The sequence below is a fragment of the Ailuropoda melanoleuca genome, chromosome 15 (assembly GCF_002007445.2).
Source record: "Ailuropoda melanoleuca isolate Jingjing chromosome 15, ASM200744v2, whole genome shotgun sequence".
Classification (NCBI taxonomy): domain Eukaryota; kingdom Metazoa; phylum Chordata; class Mammalia; order Carnivora; family Ursidae; genus Ailuropoda; species Ailuropoda melanoleuca.
Window position 1 is genome coordinate 20,460,036 of NC_048232.1, and position 17,273 is coordinate 20,477,308.

The 17,273-nt window shown below is 43.2% G+C and overlaps 1 protein-coding gene across 1 annotated transcript in view; it reads right to left on the bottom strand.

Moving 5' to 3' along the window:
* The window catches only part of PIP4K2A (phosphatidylinositol-5-phosphate 4-kinase type 2 alpha), a 183,485-nt gene that overhangs the window by 12,610 nt on the left and 153,602 nt on the right, over positions 1–17,273 (bottom strand). Inside the window, exon 7 of the mRNA XM_002913152.4 lies at positions 3,431–3,544. Coding sequence (XP_002913198.1) covers positions 3,431–3,544 — 114 coding nt within the window. The remainder of the gene's footprint in view (positions 1–3,430; positions 3,545–17,273) is intronic.

A 17,273-nucleotide genomic window follows, 5' to 3' on the forward strand; every position in this document is an offset into this window, starting at 1 on the left:
AGATTGAAATGTGGCAATAAACCCGAGATTCCTGTTAGAGAAATTCCTGCTGGGTATCACAAAATGACCATGGCCTGGAAGACGCCACGTTGAGGGGAAGGAAAGGAGGGAAGGGGTTAAGGGCTCCACTGCTGGGGTTTGCCTCCAGCTGACATGAAGGAACTTAATACATATTTGCTCTGTTTTCTGTTTATCCCTTTACACTTCTGACTCAAATTTACTGATTTTTTTAAAGTAAGATTTCAAAGCATGACAATTTATAAATCTTTATAATCTTTAGGTCCCCTGCCTTTCCTCCTTTTCAACTTTTTAATAATAATCTGCCAGACCTTTGGTCGGCTTTTTTCTTCAGAATATCCCACCTAATCTGATTCCTTCACAATTAATTCCTCTTTATGCCAAATCTTTGAGCTAGAATCTTCTTCAGAATCTTTAAAGAGTCCTGTCACAAACCCTTCTAGAAAACTATGTGGTAAGAGAGCCATTAATAAACTCTCCTTCACAACATTGAAATTCGCTTTGCTAACTTTATTAACACATTTGTTCTACTGAATTACCACCTCTTAACACATCTGCAAAGCAGAATTAAAATTCCAACCAGCCCTATTTAACAGTTATCTTGTATCACTTGTTAAAAGTTATAATAATCCTCCTTTGGGGCGTTCATCAGGAAACAAAGTCTCAACAGTGTTCTCACAAACATTTTAAATTTGCGTTTTATAGCAGGGCAGTTTAGGAGCGTGGCCTCTGACGGCCTCAAATCTCAGTCTGAATTTGGTAGCTGTGTGCCTTTGAGCAAATTATAGAGTCTCTGGGCTCAGTTTTCTCATCCATAGACTGGGATAATGTCCGCACTCATTGTTATGAATGAAAGAGAGAAAGACTCTGGAAAGGAGTTAAGGTTCTACCAGTGGCTCTGTCAGTGTCGGTGGCCCACCATCCCCACCCCCACCTCCGTCCTTCCACCCATTTCCACGGCTGTGGGCCCATAGACATGACAGCTGAGATGCCCTGTGGTAGGGGCTCCCCGATGCCCCTGGGCTCCCAGTGTGAGCCAATGACAAGAAAATGGGTGCCAACTCTCCACCGTCCACTGTCATGATCCGAGCTGACAACACGAAGGCCAGAAGGCCGAAGTGATTCTCGCTCTCCGTAGAGCACTGTCTTTCAGAGAAAAGGGCTCACCGATACGTAGTTACATGCAAAACTTTCTGAATTGAAATATTTTCGGGATATACGAACAGAACAGGGTTTCAGTTGCAGAAAAAAAAGGCAGCTAGATTCTCATGACAATTCTTTTCTTTTTGCTACAAAAATAGATTCCTTCCTGAGCTGTTATAAACTCATCTTCTACCTGAACCTTAAGCATTAAGTAAAAAACAAAGAGTTGTCCCCACCCCCACCCCGAAGCAGAAAACTGTACTTAAACAGGCCAGTGAGCTAAATTAGAAAGCACAGTGTTAATGAAAAAACAAAACTAGATTAAATTCTAGTCTCATTTATCAAGATCAGATGTCAAGCCACTTCACCATAATTACCTGCTTAAAAATTTAATGATGCTTCTGCATGAATTTCAAAACTAAAGATACTTGTATCAGCCATTGAGATTTTTTTTTTAATGAAAGAATGCTTTATGCCCTGCTTCTGTTTCAACAAAACAGCTAAGTGCGAGAGCCCTGCATGGGATTAAACTATCCAAATCCTCTAATCAACGACATTATTAGAGACAACAAAAGGGCTGAGAGGATCCTTACGTAATTCAGCTGTAAATGTGAACTGTTTCTGTTACATTGTATCTGGAGTCTAACTAACCCAGTGACACAGCCAACAGAAAAAACGATGGAAACAAATTTATTTTGCTTTGTTTTTGGCAAATTGCACATAACCCTAAAGGATATTTACCATAATTGCTCAATTGGTATTATTCTCAAGATCAGAGATCTGCTGATTGATGAATAAAAACCCAAAAGTGAGCAGGTCTATCTACAATACTTAGTTATCAGATCAAGTTGGCACCAGAGTATGGGAAATGTTTAATGTTTAATGTTTACCTAATACGTTTACCTAACAATAATCGCTGGCAACATGGGAAAAAAATGCTTATTAATGAAAGACTGGGAAAAAAAATGTTACATGTTAAACATTTTTTTCTTTTTTAAGTAGACACTTGTATCCTTCACAAATAAACACTATATAGCTTCTAACTGAAGTATATACACCAGGTAGGTTAAAAAAAAGTAAACATTTTTTATGAAAATAATTCATGACCTAAAAATAATTATGAACCCACTCGGTCAGTCTGGGTGTCTTACAATGAAAGAGATGTCAGAACAGCAAAAAGGAAATTGTGAAACTGCTCTGTCCTCACGGGGGATACAGTCGAATGCAAGACACTCATTTTTTGGTTCGAGCCATTTTAATTATTTTTACTTAATGACATGAAAAAGAAAACTTTCCACTCAAGCCTCTCTCTTAAGTAGCAGAGCTGTACTGGTGTGGGGGGAACTGTATTTCAAGTAAAAAAATAAAACTAAAAAGTATAGCACACTTACACATGAATGAAAGTAACCACTCAGAAAACCTTTGTTCAGTAACTGTGTACATTAGAATTCTCTTTGCACGGTCTTATAAACCTAACGAATCTCCAGAAAATCTTTTTCCCCCGAACTAATTTCTAAAGGACTCATAAAAGGATGTCTGACAAGAGAGCTGGGATGCCTTTAAAATCAACAAAAGGATAGGGAAAAGTATATTTTTAATTCTTAAACAAAATAGCAGTTAAGAAAAACAGCCTCCGTCACGAGAGACGAAAAGCCCATTTTCACACAGTATTTTGTGTGTCACAACCATCCCCCGTGACGCTGGGGTCACGAACAGCCTCTGCGCTGTCCCGCCACGTGTAAGGCTTGGTGGGCCTCATGACGCCGCTTTCACAGAGGCTGGTGGAAATGTTTAAGCACCATGTGACCGGAGCTGTGCTTACTAACACCGAGATGTGGTTTGGAGGAAGAAAACCCCAGATTCACACAGTTACTCAACATTTGTTTTTGAAACGCTTTGCTGTGTGACAAAATGTCATCGCTGGGCAGCACCTCCCTCTGGTCGCTGGGGGCGGTCCGGGTGAGCCGGCTGCGACCGCACCGGCTCCCCACCGACTCCCCACCGACCAAGAACGTGGCAACCCGAGGGTGAGGACACCCCGCAGATGACATCAGGCCCATCATCTAAGGGAAGGAGCTGCCGAAGCAGCACACTTCTTTCCTAGACCAGATCACACAGGACATGCACCTGTTTAGATGTGATTTTCATAACGTCCAATACGTGTTTTTGCCTTGGCTGCAGATTTAAATGGACGGTTGAAGAAGCTTCTCAAAATCAAGAGTGGTGACATTTCTAGCATGGGGCTGTCCTTTACATTGATTTTTCTTACCTCAACATCCTTTTTCAGTTTTTCCAGGAACACCTTTTTGTTGTTGTCATCAATGTAAATCTTTTGGCCCTCATTAATGAAATCATTGTCCTTTAAAGTCGGTAGTTCTTTGGCCTAAAACAAACAACAAAGGGAATGAAGAAGTTTGAAAATCTAAGAAATAGATGCCTTCCAACCCCAGAGGTCAAGTTTCCACCCCCCGGAAATGGAGCGTGCCTCGCTCACGGTAGGCGTCTTACCCGAGGCAACAAAATGTGAGGTGGCTTGACTACCGCAAGGGGGCACCAGTGAGCTACGACCACTGGAAGCATTCCCACTAGGAATGGAGGGTCAAACGTACTCCATATTACGAAGTTTTTAACAGACTTCATGGCATAAACCTGACTTTCTTAGATCCACTCTCTTACAAGAAGTCTTCTAAGTATAGAATTTGTATTCTTGGAATTGTCAGGAACCTTCAATTTTCTTACTGGTACAACCCAACTCCACACCCCTGACGCTTTTTGGGTAGCTTTTGCGGGCTTCACGTTACAAATAATAGGTTATCTTGTCTCAGAAAAGCACCATCCGCAATCATATCTAATTTCTCAGTCAGGGAGAATATGCAGCCAGAGGTTGGCCATCTGTCCCTTCTAAGCCTTCCTGGTCACCATCCCACCAAGAAGAAAATTCTGTTTGCATTTGGACAATGCCGAAGGAAAATGTCTTCTTTTCACATAAAACATATTAAGATGAACAGTTCTATCCTTTATGAATAAACAAGAGGGTGGTGAGCTAGCCACTACACTGTCCATCACAACACAGTCATGGGTGACGATCGAAACATGGGTCACAAAGCAGTAAAAAACGTGAGCTTATGCTATAGGATAACATGGGCATATAATTTTGAAAGTGTGGATTATTCCATTTAACTTTGTGCAAGCTGCATTCTGGGAGAGTTCAAGACCAACCAAAAGCCCCTCCCCACCCCTGTTAGCTAATCATATCTTATTTCTTCCAGCTGAAAGGAATCCAACATTAGACACGGTCTTAGTATACCAATGAATATCTGAATGGCTCTCTTTCCCGTAAGTGTGAGCTAAATGAAAAAAAAAAACAATCCAAGGAAAGAGCATATTCTCCTTCCTGCTCCCCACATCGCCTCCCTGTTATTCAGAGCAATAAAAGAAAACCCACTGGATAGATCTACTGAACCATCTTTCAAATGCCTGAACTGCTGTCTGTGCCCACACATATATGCACATATATTATGCAATTCCAAATTTGTAGTTCTGCCACTCATTTTAACTTTGTGAAAATTTGAAGTCTTCAATCGTGAAAAAAGATTCTACTTATCTGAGAGAGAGCGCAGGCACGAATGGGGGGAGGGGTAGAGGGAGAAGCATACTCCCCGCTGTGCAGGGAGCCCCATGAAAGGCTGATCCTGGGATAGTGAACTGAGCCAAAGGCAGATGCTTAACCAACTGAGCTACGCAGGCGCCCCGGAAGTTTTGCAATTTTTAATTTGATAAAGCTACTGCCAAAATAATCACCTTTACAAAGCAGGTATGGCAAAGATCAGAAATCCAAAGATTTGATTCAATTAGCAGTTACCACCGAATGATTGTCATGTACAGGAATGCAAAAATGTAAACATCCTATTCTAAAGGAGTCTGTGATCTAGTGTGAGAGGAAGACAGGAGAGCAAGTAGGCAAAAACAAAAAACAAAAAACAAGACAGCATGAGTATGCAAAGCAGATAAACAGTACCCTTCTTGGGGGAGACTCCTCTACTTTCAAATACTTTCATACTGAGTCAAGAGTTTTGAGGAAATAAAAACACAAAGCCATTCTTCACAAAAACGATGGAGGGGCCTGTTAGTCTGACCCCCTAAATCTGTCATTAATGATTTAAAAATAACGTCATAAATGTGACATAAAAAACCCTACGTGTGACGACAGCTCATTAACACAAAATGTTTGAGTCAACCGGGCTCAACCCTCAGGCGGCTTCCAGCACAATTATAAATGTAAGGCAGTTTCACAGCGAATGAAATGCAAGGATCTGAAGTTTCACAGACCCAGAGGGCAGTGAGACACCGCACTGACTACAAACCTGGAAATGCCTTAGAAGAAAGGGTTCAAGCCAGATCTCCACACACACTTAGAGATGAAGGAGGGGATTCTCCAAGGGGACACCCCAGGTGTTGGTGTCTAACTGTGTGTGGGTGGCGCTGTTAAGGATTAGGGTACCGGCCTCAGCTCCACAACTCACTCCATACATGTAAGAGAAGAAGGGCAGAGGGATTTGGGGTTCCCTGCGAGCAAGGGAAACCTGAAGCCGGGGATGTCAGAGCAGAGCCGTGGCAGTAAATGACACCGTGGATAGGTGTTTGTAATTCCAGGCACATTCACGAAGATGAATGCCATTTCGGGTTCACCCCAGCAGGATTACCTCATGTGACAGGGAAAACTTAATCCTAGCTCATAAAACTCCGGGCACCCTGTACTCTATTACTAAGCTCACTTGTGAATTTCACAGGCACTAGGGACGTATTTAGATTGGATCAAGTTTTTAAAAGGGCAACCAGATTGGTTAAAAGACTTAAGGGCTTACCGAAAGGCTCAGGAGGCAAAGGCAGATCCTTAGCAGGGCAGCTGCTGGCGGAATCCAACACGGGTCTACACATACCCACCCCCAAGTGTCTGTGGTGGGGCAGAGCACGTGGGAGTGCCACCAGGGTGCTGAACACATGAACCCCGATGTTCTGGACGCTGGCTCCACACCCTCCTTTGCCAGGGCCTGGGGCCGGGTTTCTGGGCCCCTCCAGGCGGTGGCCTCAGGCTGGGAAGGGGGAACAAGCCACACAGCGCCAGCTGCTCTGGGTCCTACGCTAAAAGGCATTTCACCTGCGTCCACTTATTTACGTGCATCGTCGCGTTTATTCTTCACAACAATCTTAACTCTTACCCCCCTAGATTCATACCGACAAGGACACTGAATTCAGAGAGATCACGCAACTTAACGAAGGTCTTAGCGAAGGTCTCACAGCCTGGCAGGCGCAACGAGGAAGCCAGTTCTCACATGGAGACAGGAACCCGGGCTGCCTGCTGCTTTGCCATTCAGCTCGGGTGGAGTTGTTCTGAGAACTCCGCCGACACCCGTGTGACACACTTAACTAGCGAGTGCCATTTGTCCTCATCGCCACCGTAGATGGGAATATTCAACGAATTGTATGGATTTAAAGCACAGACTGCATACAAAACCTTTTCTTAAAAAAAAAAAAGAACTTTGTTCTTTTCTACTAAGAACTAGGTGATGAAGATAGTCACCTGGCAGTGATTCACACTCAAGAAAACCTTACTGCTTAGCTTTTGAAAAATTTTTTTAAATTTTCATTTCCAGTAGAGTCAACAGAATGTCATGTGAATTTCAGGGATACAACAGAGTGATTCGACGATTCTCTACACTCGTGCTCATCACGGTAAATGTACGCTTGCTCCCCCTCACCTGCTTCCCCCACCCGCCTCCCCTCTGCTAACCATCTGTTTGTTCTCTCTAGTTGAGAGTCTGTTTCTTGGTTTGTCTTTTTTCTGTTTTATTGCTTAGCTTTTAGAACAATTTCAATATATCCCTCTGATAATGAGAAGTATTTATTTTTTTTTTTAAATGAAGAAAATGACCAGGCTATGAGTTAACGAGCGAGTATACTCTTGGTGTACAGGCCCACAAAGGGGAGGTCTGCGGCACAGCACAGAAGTAACCGTGGGTAGCGACGGAGTCTACCCTTTGCTTTGCAACGCTGGATTATTTGCACTTAGGAGAGCTTTGAAAGCCTCGAAGTCACTGGTCTGGTTCTTTAATGGGTGTCTTTCATAACCTTTCTAGTTCAATGGAGAACCAGCCAGAGGGCGGAGGAAACCACCAGCGCTAAAGGCATCAGCTCAGAATCGCTTCTTTACTGCGGACTCTCCCAGGCTGGCTCCCAGCCAGCGGTCAGCAACCTTTCTGAAGTGGTAGTAGGTTAAGTCTTTATTTATTCCCTCTGAATTATGTTCTCCTGGCCAGTTTCGTGGAGGCTGGGAGCCTCTGAATGTGACAGGGGAACTGCAGTACCACACAAGGTACTTGCGGGGAGGCGATGCCAAGAAAGATGAGCTCCATCACCCTCCCCCATCCTCCCAGGGGCCAGGACTCCCACGGTGGGGGGCGGGGCTCTGGGAGCTGCTCCCAGGCCCTGGGCAGCCCAGGGAGGCTGCATACAACCAAACTCAGCGTAGGGTCCAGCACGGCCCAAGTGTAATGAGGCAAGGTTACTTTCTCTTTTGAATGAGGTAATTCTATTGGGGTGGACTGGACCCCAAATGACATTCACCTCTTCTAATGCGACATGTAAGCGCACAAAGCCAAAGGCGTGAGCGGAGAGACGCCGCTCCCCTTGCAACCTAGCTATCTGGCTTCCATAGTTCGGATAAAATTAGCAGGATGCATATCCCTCATGCTTTCCCGCGGGGTGATGCCAGACCACAGGTCCATTGGCCATGGCCCAGCACGGCACAGAGACTGAAGTGTCAGGTTCTGAGCACAAACTGGATCCAAACTGCCGGGGTTGTAGCTCAGCTTCTCCCATTATTAGCTGTGCGGCTTTGAGCCAGTTACTTGACCTCTCTGTGACTTGGTTTCCTCCTCTTTAAATGAGGATTAGCCAACAGCATTGCTTGGATCCAGTTCATACACGTAAAAAGCTTGGGGCAGTGCTTGCCACGTGGAGGGTTATATACAAACATCGTTAGTGTTACTTGTGGGTCATGTGCTCAAGTATGGCTTGTGTAGCCAGAGAAAAACTCCTCGCTGATAAATCCAGAGCAAGATTTTTAAAAAGTTTGGCATATTTAACATTTTTGTACTATCTGTGACGTTCTGAACCAGCTGCTTAATCCGTCTCTTGTGAGTCTATACTCTTCATTAGTAAGAAACATACTATGTAACAATATTGGTCACGGTCAGAAATGGTTTATATGTAACTCGACACAAATGAACATGGCCGTGACAGTCTGGATATACACCCAACTGTGTCAGAGCCTGAAGATACCCAACATGTGGATAGTTTACATGTGTAAATGCTTCTGAATATAACTGATTACTGGTTATTCCCTAGGGTTCAATAAAAGACATAAATGATCTCTAAGGACAGATTTGGCCAGGGCTTTGAGATTAAAAAAAAAAAAAAGAAAGAAAGAAAGAAAGTACGCAGAACTAACAACGACAAAGTCCAGAACTCTGGTTTTTAGAAATGAACCTATACTTCTGAGCCCAGAGGGAAATTATGGATCCCAAGAGGGCCAAAGAGGCAAAGGTAGAAAGAATGGTAGAAAGGAGATTAACAAAACAAAAGAAGGAATTAGAACAGCCCTTCTAAAAACAGCACTTTTACTAAAAACTTTAAAATTTCAAATTAAAATTTTTCAGATTTTTCTGAAAACAAATCCAAAAAATAAATGTTTAGCAAAAGAACTTACATCTTGTTTCAAATGGAAGTTAACTTGTTGGTTACATATAAATATTTACCTACTTCACTGGGCTCTGCGATGTGATACATGATTGCTGTCATGTGTGCGGAGTTTAGTAATGCTGCCTATGTTAAGGGCTAGTAAAGCCAGAGAAATGATACAGACGTCTTATTTTAGTGAGATTAAAAAATCAAATTATCCCTTAGAGAAGTCAGAAAGCATTTTTTTAAAACATCACAAATATTTGAAATCTGTATTCACGGTCAAAAACATACCTTCATATACACAGAATTCAAACGAAAATGATACTGGGTTTTATCTTTGTGCTACAATTACATTAAATTATACTAGACAGTCTATTGTATTTTACATTGCCACTACCAATAGGAAAGTAAAAAATACATGTATACTGAAAATGCACAGAGCCAAAATTTATATAATACAGAGGCATGTTTTTATTTTCGCCTGGACAGAAACCCTAACAGGAAAATGGAACATACGCCTGTCACACTTGAGTGTTTAATGCAAACAGGATTTTGGCACCAGAAGGTTTCAATGCAAAGGACAATGCATAGCATAGTTCTCTGTGATTAAAGGACTTGTATTTCAGAAAGAAATGAATTTTTGTACGATGTGCTCATTTGGCAACCCATTTTTAAAGTCTAATTGTAAGCCTTGATGTCAAAGATTGCCGCCTGGTGTCCTTTTGATGGGCTGTATTGTCACACTTGGAGCTGAATGCACAACATAAAAAAATATGTACTAATTATTGTCTCATGTTAGGGACTGCTTATGTTCCTGATTTACTTGTTATTCCAAGCTCACCTAAATGAAAATTAAAAGAAAGAATGAAACCCCCTTCACCAGGCTTTCTGAAACACTTCATAAAAATCAGAGTCTGTGGGGCTGAAAATATCCTATCCAGAAATATTTCTGTGAGGGAGAGAATTTTAGGTAATCCTTACTTTGGAGCTAGGATAAAGATAATTTGATTGAATAACATCATATATGTGGTATCAATTTTAGGGTAAGAAGAGATGTTAGAGATGTGTAATAAAATCAGTTCTGCTTCTCAAAACATCCAAGCCACAAATTGGATACACGAAAAGGCAAATTAGTGAATATGGGTAGAGTTCATACAGAAGTAGCAAAGATAACAGGTGCTTTCTCACAAAAAGTGCATGTAACAACCTTCTTTAACGTAAGTGGAATGTCTATGCAAGTTCGTGGCTTGGAAAACGATCCAACAGCCCCTTACTACCTTGTAATGTCCACAGTGAGAATGGATACATTGGTGACCAGCATTGCAAGTGAAATGTTCATCACTTTTATTTTGAACTCGTCTATGTGTAAATGGAGAAAGAGAAAATACTTCAACACACCTGTGAAACTGGGCTGCAATTAAGTAGCACAAAACTGGGTAAAGCCCCAGTGCGATTCTGCCCCTTAGAACTGTTGGGGCTGGCAGGGCCCAGCTGTTGGTTATTTATTGTCCCTGAGATTTTCAAGCTAATATTTAAAATGTGAAATGTACTGCTTTTCTAATACTGTCATACTTTTCAAAACGCAATGGCCCTTTAACCCTGAGTGGGTGGTATCAGTGGGGACAGTGTGGCTCTCCTCCACAGGCTGTGACGTGACAGTTAAACTGCATGCGGGACACACAAAATAGACTGTTACGATCTGACCAGAAGATTCCGTTGCACGGATGTTGACGGTGATAATATAAAAAATTTCAGAGTCTGAAAACTTAAGCAATTGACCAAGTACGATATGGTTTCTGGTTTAATACTAACCTAGTGGACATCACAATTTTATTATTTTATTTTATATTCTTATTTTATTTTAGAGAGGGGAGGGGGAAAAGGAGAGAGGATCTTAAGCAGGCTCCATGACCCGCATAGAGCCCAATGCGGGGCTCGATCTCACAACCCTGAGATCATAACCTGAGCTGAAATCGAGAGTTGGACGTTTAACCAACTGAGCTACCCAGGCACTCCACAATTTTATTATTTTAAAACGTATGCATCTGCAGCAGCTTGGCTTAAATTCAGGCCCCATTCTAAATTTTGAAGTTTTCTTTCCACCACGACTCTTTCTGGAACCAACTGAATAAGAGTTGTCAGCTTAAAAAAAAAAATCCCCACATCTAACAGCACTCCTCCTTGCGGGATTGAATTCATCCCAGAGACATAAAAATGAATTGAAGGCAACCGAGAGTTTCCACGCCACCGGAAGCCATACAGGCCTGAGGACTTTAATGCTGTCACCTGGGAGGTGCTCGCAAGAGCACCCCTCTTTCTCACATGCCACTCTTACCAAATTCCAAATGAGTTAAATCTTAAAAACTCCACTTCCCAGACTAACCCCTATAGTTTACATTACAGGGTTCTTAAGGTTTGCTCCGACATCCGCTGATATAACAGGGCAGTTCTAAACATTCTTCCCATGAATCCTAGCAATCACCTTCACCCACACCTGGAACAGACAGGATCTGAGTGACTGTCAAGTCCAGGACTTTCCAAAGTCCAGTCTGCTGGTGATTGGCACCTCGGCAGGAGGGGAGAGCTTTGTTTGAAACAAGAGATTCTGACAGTAAAGCAGGAAAACGAATGAAAGGATCCAGTCTTTTTCATCTTACAAATGATGACAAAGTGAAATGATTTATCCCTGAACCCTAAACTTCCATTAAAGCCAGAGCAGGGGCTGGGACTCAGATCCACGACTGCTGTTTGGGGCCCCTCCCCGAGAAGCCCCTTTTATAAAACATCTCTGGGCCACGAGGCAGATGTTCCTCATGCTGCCTTTAACTTAAGGTCTGAGGACCTTCTTCTGCCCTGATGGGAACCTCTTCCTTGCACTTTGGGGGCTGGAATCTGCGTTCCTAGCCCTGGCTGGCAAAGGGAAGTGATTCACTTCCATCTGGGGAGAAAAGGGATTTTATGGAAGGAGCTTAAAGCATGAGCCGAGTTTAGGGCATAAAAGCCGTGATCATCTCGTTTTAACTGATCACTAGCTGATGGCAGGAAGATTCCCGAAGGACACGCCACTGTGCTTGTGTCCATTATTGTCCGAGCAGCTTTGTCACCTTGCCTTTAACTGCATCCCAAAGAACCAGAGAGAGGGCGTCATTAATTGTAATTTGTTACAATTTAAAAATCACAAAAGAAATGCTGAAAACTGGTTTGGGAAAGCATTTCTCGATGTAAGGGTATTAATGATCTCCCGAACCTCCAGTCAGTAATAGGTAAAATGTCAGAGATGGTGACAGTCACTTAATTGCCAGTGCAATTCACAATGCCTAAGAATCGACCAGCCAGCTTTCCGCGGCCCATTATCAAAGTGTCAACAATGATTATTGCCAATATAGTTACATAAATGCCAATCGCAGGGCAGGTGTTTCCTTTCACATGGGTTCCGGGGAGCAGGTTAGATGTTAAAAGGAATCTTCTCCTTGTGACCCAGTGACTCCATTACACAGGCTCTGCTTTCCCTCATAAAATCAGACCCGAGTTTTGAGGAGAAGTGTGCAGAACGATGAACAAAATGCATATTTGTGTAAATCCCCAGGACTCTGTCTCTCAAGAACATGGGCTCTTTAAAGAGTCAGGTCAAATCCCCCAGAAATCAAGTGAGTCCAGTTATGTTTTCTTTTACTTCCCCGGATTCCCTGCTGTGTCGCTGGCTTGCTGGCAGCATGCTAAGACTGTCATTTGTAAAAAGCAGCCCGCTCAGCTATAATTACTAATTTGATGTCACAGTGGAATCGCAGCGCAGCTGTGGAAAGATCGACCACCAGGGAGATTCGCGTTTGTCTGTCTCATTTAGAGGCAGCTAACTGCTGGAGCCATGAATGGAAGATGCCCTTCCATTAGAAAGGAAAGAATTAAAGAATAAAACAAGTCATAGCAGCTGTCAGAATTTGACAACGGCTTAAAAAAGGAGAAAAAAAAAAGCACTGTTCTGCTTTTTTTAATAAAAATTCAAGACATCTGTACATGCGTGTTCTGATACTTGTTGCCATGAAAGTGATGCCACTATTGTTTCGACATAACTTCTTTATTCCCCTCAGTTCCATCTTCATTGTTATGCTAATGCAAATCACACTAATTAAGTGTCAAGCTGAAATCGAAGGGACGGGACTCGTCTGCACCTATGCAGCACGGAATATGTGAAATGACGGCTTCAAAACTCGTCATCAACAAGTTGAAAGTATGGGAAATTAAAACAGTTATCATGACTCAGATGAAAGGAAAACTCACAATTGAGATTACTAATGAAGCCAAGTCAGTGGGGATTCTTTAGGAAAATTATTCTTTGCACCATGACATCATTTCTTAGAGAACACAGTTCCAGAGGGATGGCAATGAAAAGATTCCTGGCAGATCGTGGGATTTCATTCAGAAAAGGCAAAAATGTCGAAAATAAGTATTTTTAGCCTTCCTCAAATAGTTCTACCCGGAGGTAAAAGCGACTGTTTTGATAACATTTATGGTTTTATTTGTGAAGACAAAGAATAACACGCCTTTTTGGAAGATGAAAAATGTTACTGCTCATGGAAAGAAAACCTGAAAATTGACAGAGAAAGGCAAAGACATTTTTTAGAACTTAAAAAACCCAATGGTTTTAAGAGTTCGGCTCCATTATCTGCATTTCATTTATTTTGACGTATTACAGTTTAGTGGCTGTTACCTCGGTTGTGGTCAGATTATAAACAAAATGCTGTCTCCGAGCCATGATGCCCTCCTACCCATGCAGGCGGGCAGAGTTTCCATCCGTTACAGATTTTAATGGCTTTTACTTCCTTGTCTATAAGGTATTTCCCCTGGCCCCTGCCCAGCGAGCGCCTGTAAACTAGAAGGGCAGGTGGGTGGCCTTTTGGAGCCGAAGCTTCTGGAAGCAGAGCTATCCCGAACCCCGAAGGAAGCAGAGAGCACTGAATTCTTCCTCAGGGCAATCATGTAGACAACTTTAATGTTTACACGGTGTGAGATACAGTGACATCGACTGTAGTGACAAAAATGCCGAAAGCCTCAAATGGAAGAAATGTGAATTGGTCGTTTTGCAAACACAAGATGAAACCAAACGATTTATTTCACGACTTTGAAAACTTTTAAATCAAGATTCAGTAAGAAATGCTCTCGTACCATATTTAACTCCAAACATTGTTTTGTGTCAAAGCAGGCAGGGAATGCTTCATGATTCATGGGATTGCTATGAATTTTTGGCAACAGGTTCTTTAAAAAAAGGAGACAGAGAAGTGCCAGACATTCAGGGGGTAACGGCACAGTGGTTAGAAAGGTGAGCTCTGGGCCGGAAGCCTGGCTCCACCACATCATAAGTGGGGGGCTCTGGACAAGTTACGGAACCTGTCTGTGACGTAACATCATTTAATAATAATGGCGCCAACCTCGTAAGATGGTTGGAAGGATGATATGACTTGATTCACGTAAAATGCAAAACACTATCTAGCACGTAGTATACACTCAACAAATACCAGGTATTACTATTGACTTTTCCTAATCCCAAGACATCACACTTAAAAGTAAAAAATAAATAAATAAATAAATAAATAAATAACCCCCAGACGAAGGTAAGGTTTCGCCTGTGCCACTGACTGGGTGAAGGAGCACGGGAACTGAAGCTCATGGGTCTCACATCCGTCACGATGTGAGGTAGGAAAGGTCCTTCCCATCGCTGACTTCTCTAAGCCCCCCTCCAGGGGAGATGTTCTGAGGAACAATTCAGTCCAGGATAAAAGCATCCTAAGTAGGCTCCTCAGAAAAGTGGGTTTCTATTAAACAAATTCTATAATTTCATTCTTTTCACAGAAGCCTACACCAATGTAGGGTTCAGCGTTTTCGGTGAGGCGGGAAGTGGAAATGCGGTAAATGCCATGGGTTTCTGGAAAGTATGTTGTCCTACAAGCAGAGCAGTGGAGGGAGCGATAGGCAACTGGATGGTCTGCTTCTGGTGAAATATTACAGTTTCAAGGGTGTCACATACTTGTGGCTTTCCTTCATACGGGGACTCGTTTTATGATTTTGGCTTCAGTGGCAACCACCCTATGGCCTCTAAGTGTCTTTCTTGGCATTGTTTATTGTCAGAGCGGACCTTGCCCTTGGTGATCAAACCTGAAGAAATGAAAATGAACAGAGTGGGGGGAAAAGGGTGGGGTCTGCTAGCAATAGTCTCGAGGGACCTGGGAACAAAGTAAACACAGAGCGACCAGCGTGGAATAGTGGATGTCATCACCACCACAGCTCTTACTCAGGGGCTGGCTTCTCGTTATGATGCCGAAAAGTCTGGGTGGCTCTTCAAACAGTCCAGATATTTTCTTCTAGGAGAAAATCCCAATCCTACTAAATCTCTGAGTTTCTCATGGCCTAAAACCTAAATACCCGCTTGGGTCCTGGGCACTTGGACAAAACGTTTAGTCATAGCAACATGGAAGTTGGTAGTCCATTGTTTCTGCTTCTTTTGGCCAAAGCTGGTGCCTTCAGGGTGACTTATGTGGAGATTAGAAGTGTAAAAATATATTCACTAGTGCAGAGTAAAAATAAAACTGGTCAGAGAAGGCTCCGCCATTTCCTTTTCCGTCCCTCGCTTTGTCACCCACGGAGACCCAGCTTCTGCTCCACCCGCTGTCATGGACAAGGTCACCAGAGAGTTCCCTGGTGGTTAAGTCCAATGGATAATTCTCAGTCCTCATCCTACCTGACTTTGCAGAGGTATCTGGTTCTGGAACAGTTCTCTTCCTCTGGTTTCTGGGATATAACTAGAGGGCAAGTCTCCCAAGACTAGGGGCATTACTCAAGACAGTATTTCTCACAATGCTTGAAGAAATGCTCGCTCACAAGATACTCTGTAAATGTCTGAACAGATGACCCAAACTTTCCTGGCTCGTCTGCTCGTCTCCTGTCTCTTTGGCTGATCCTTTGCAGAACTCTCTCCTTTCACCCACTCCTTAAATGATGAAGTTCTTCTGGGCTGGTTCTAGACACACTTCTCTTCTGTTCCATACACTCATCCTGGGTGGCCTCAGCTATTTCCCTGTCTTGGCTGATGATCCTTCCTGTGAGGTTTTCCAAGCCCTTTTTTCCCAGCTGAAACCCTCCCTGGAGCCTCTCAGGCCTACTGACCATCTCAAACCCCGCACTGACATTTCAAAGCCCTCCTCTCACTCTGCTCCCCACCCTCCCTCCACACACACTCCCTGGCACTGTTTGCCTCCCACATCGAATCTCTGGCTTCTTCTTCCTGAATCTGCCTATAACCTATCCTCTTCCACCATCTCAGCTCAGGCCACCACTCTATCCGGGTTATTTCAACAGCCTTTCCAACTGGTGCGGCTTACGTCACCCTCCAGCTAAGGCGCTGGGTGTTCCCTGCCTCATCCCCTTGCCCAGGGTGTTCTTTCTCACCTTTCCCTCCAGCTAGCTCTCCCTTGTCCTTCAGGGGTCCAAACACCCCCCCCGACCCCCCACCGAGCCCGAGTCAGGTGCTAACGCTCCCTGTTAAACCGCTTATCACATGATTACTGTCATTTCCTATTTTAATGTCTGTGTCGCCTGCTAGATGTGTCTGTGTGGTTCCTTTATTTAGCCCCTGGAGCTAGGATGGTAACCATGAAAAAATTCACAAATAGTTCTGAATGGATAAAGAAAAGTAGATTTCCAACATGTAAAATTCAAATCAAGACAGGATGAGAATATTCTAAAATCATAATTTTAAAAACAAAACAGAAACAAAAGTCCTGAGTCCCACTTTCAACCGTTTGGTCAAAAAACTTGCCCAGGTGACGAGGGGGAGAGAGTAAGTCAGAGTATCGAGGTACCTTTCGTATAAGCAAATGTCGACTTGGGTCAGTTTTGATTTCCATACAGAAAGTTACTTCCCAAACTCTTAATCAGACTCATTCAAGTTCAATCTGTCTATACTCTTGCATAATTAACCAAATATGTTTCAAATATTACCTGCGGTCCAGTGACTCAGGAAAAGATGAAAAGATAGTCTCCACATCCCTAATTCTTTAAGTAAAAAGCACTCTAATTCTACCTTACAGCTGGTAAGGAGTTTGAAGCTCATCCGAGCCAACCTTTTACAGGTGAAACTGCAGCTCCACGCGCTCCTTTTCCAGGTGCCCAGCCAGGGCTCAGAGAGGGGTGGGAAGGACTGGAGCTCCCGACCGCCAGCCAGGGGGAAAGCGGGGTCAGGAACCCAGCTGCTGTGTCTGGATCCTACGTAACTGCGCACATGGCTGTGCTGTCAAGACCACGTTGCATGTGAAACGTTTCTTTCACTTGAAACTAACAGAACTATTTCATTACCCAACAAGGAGTGTGGGGCAGCT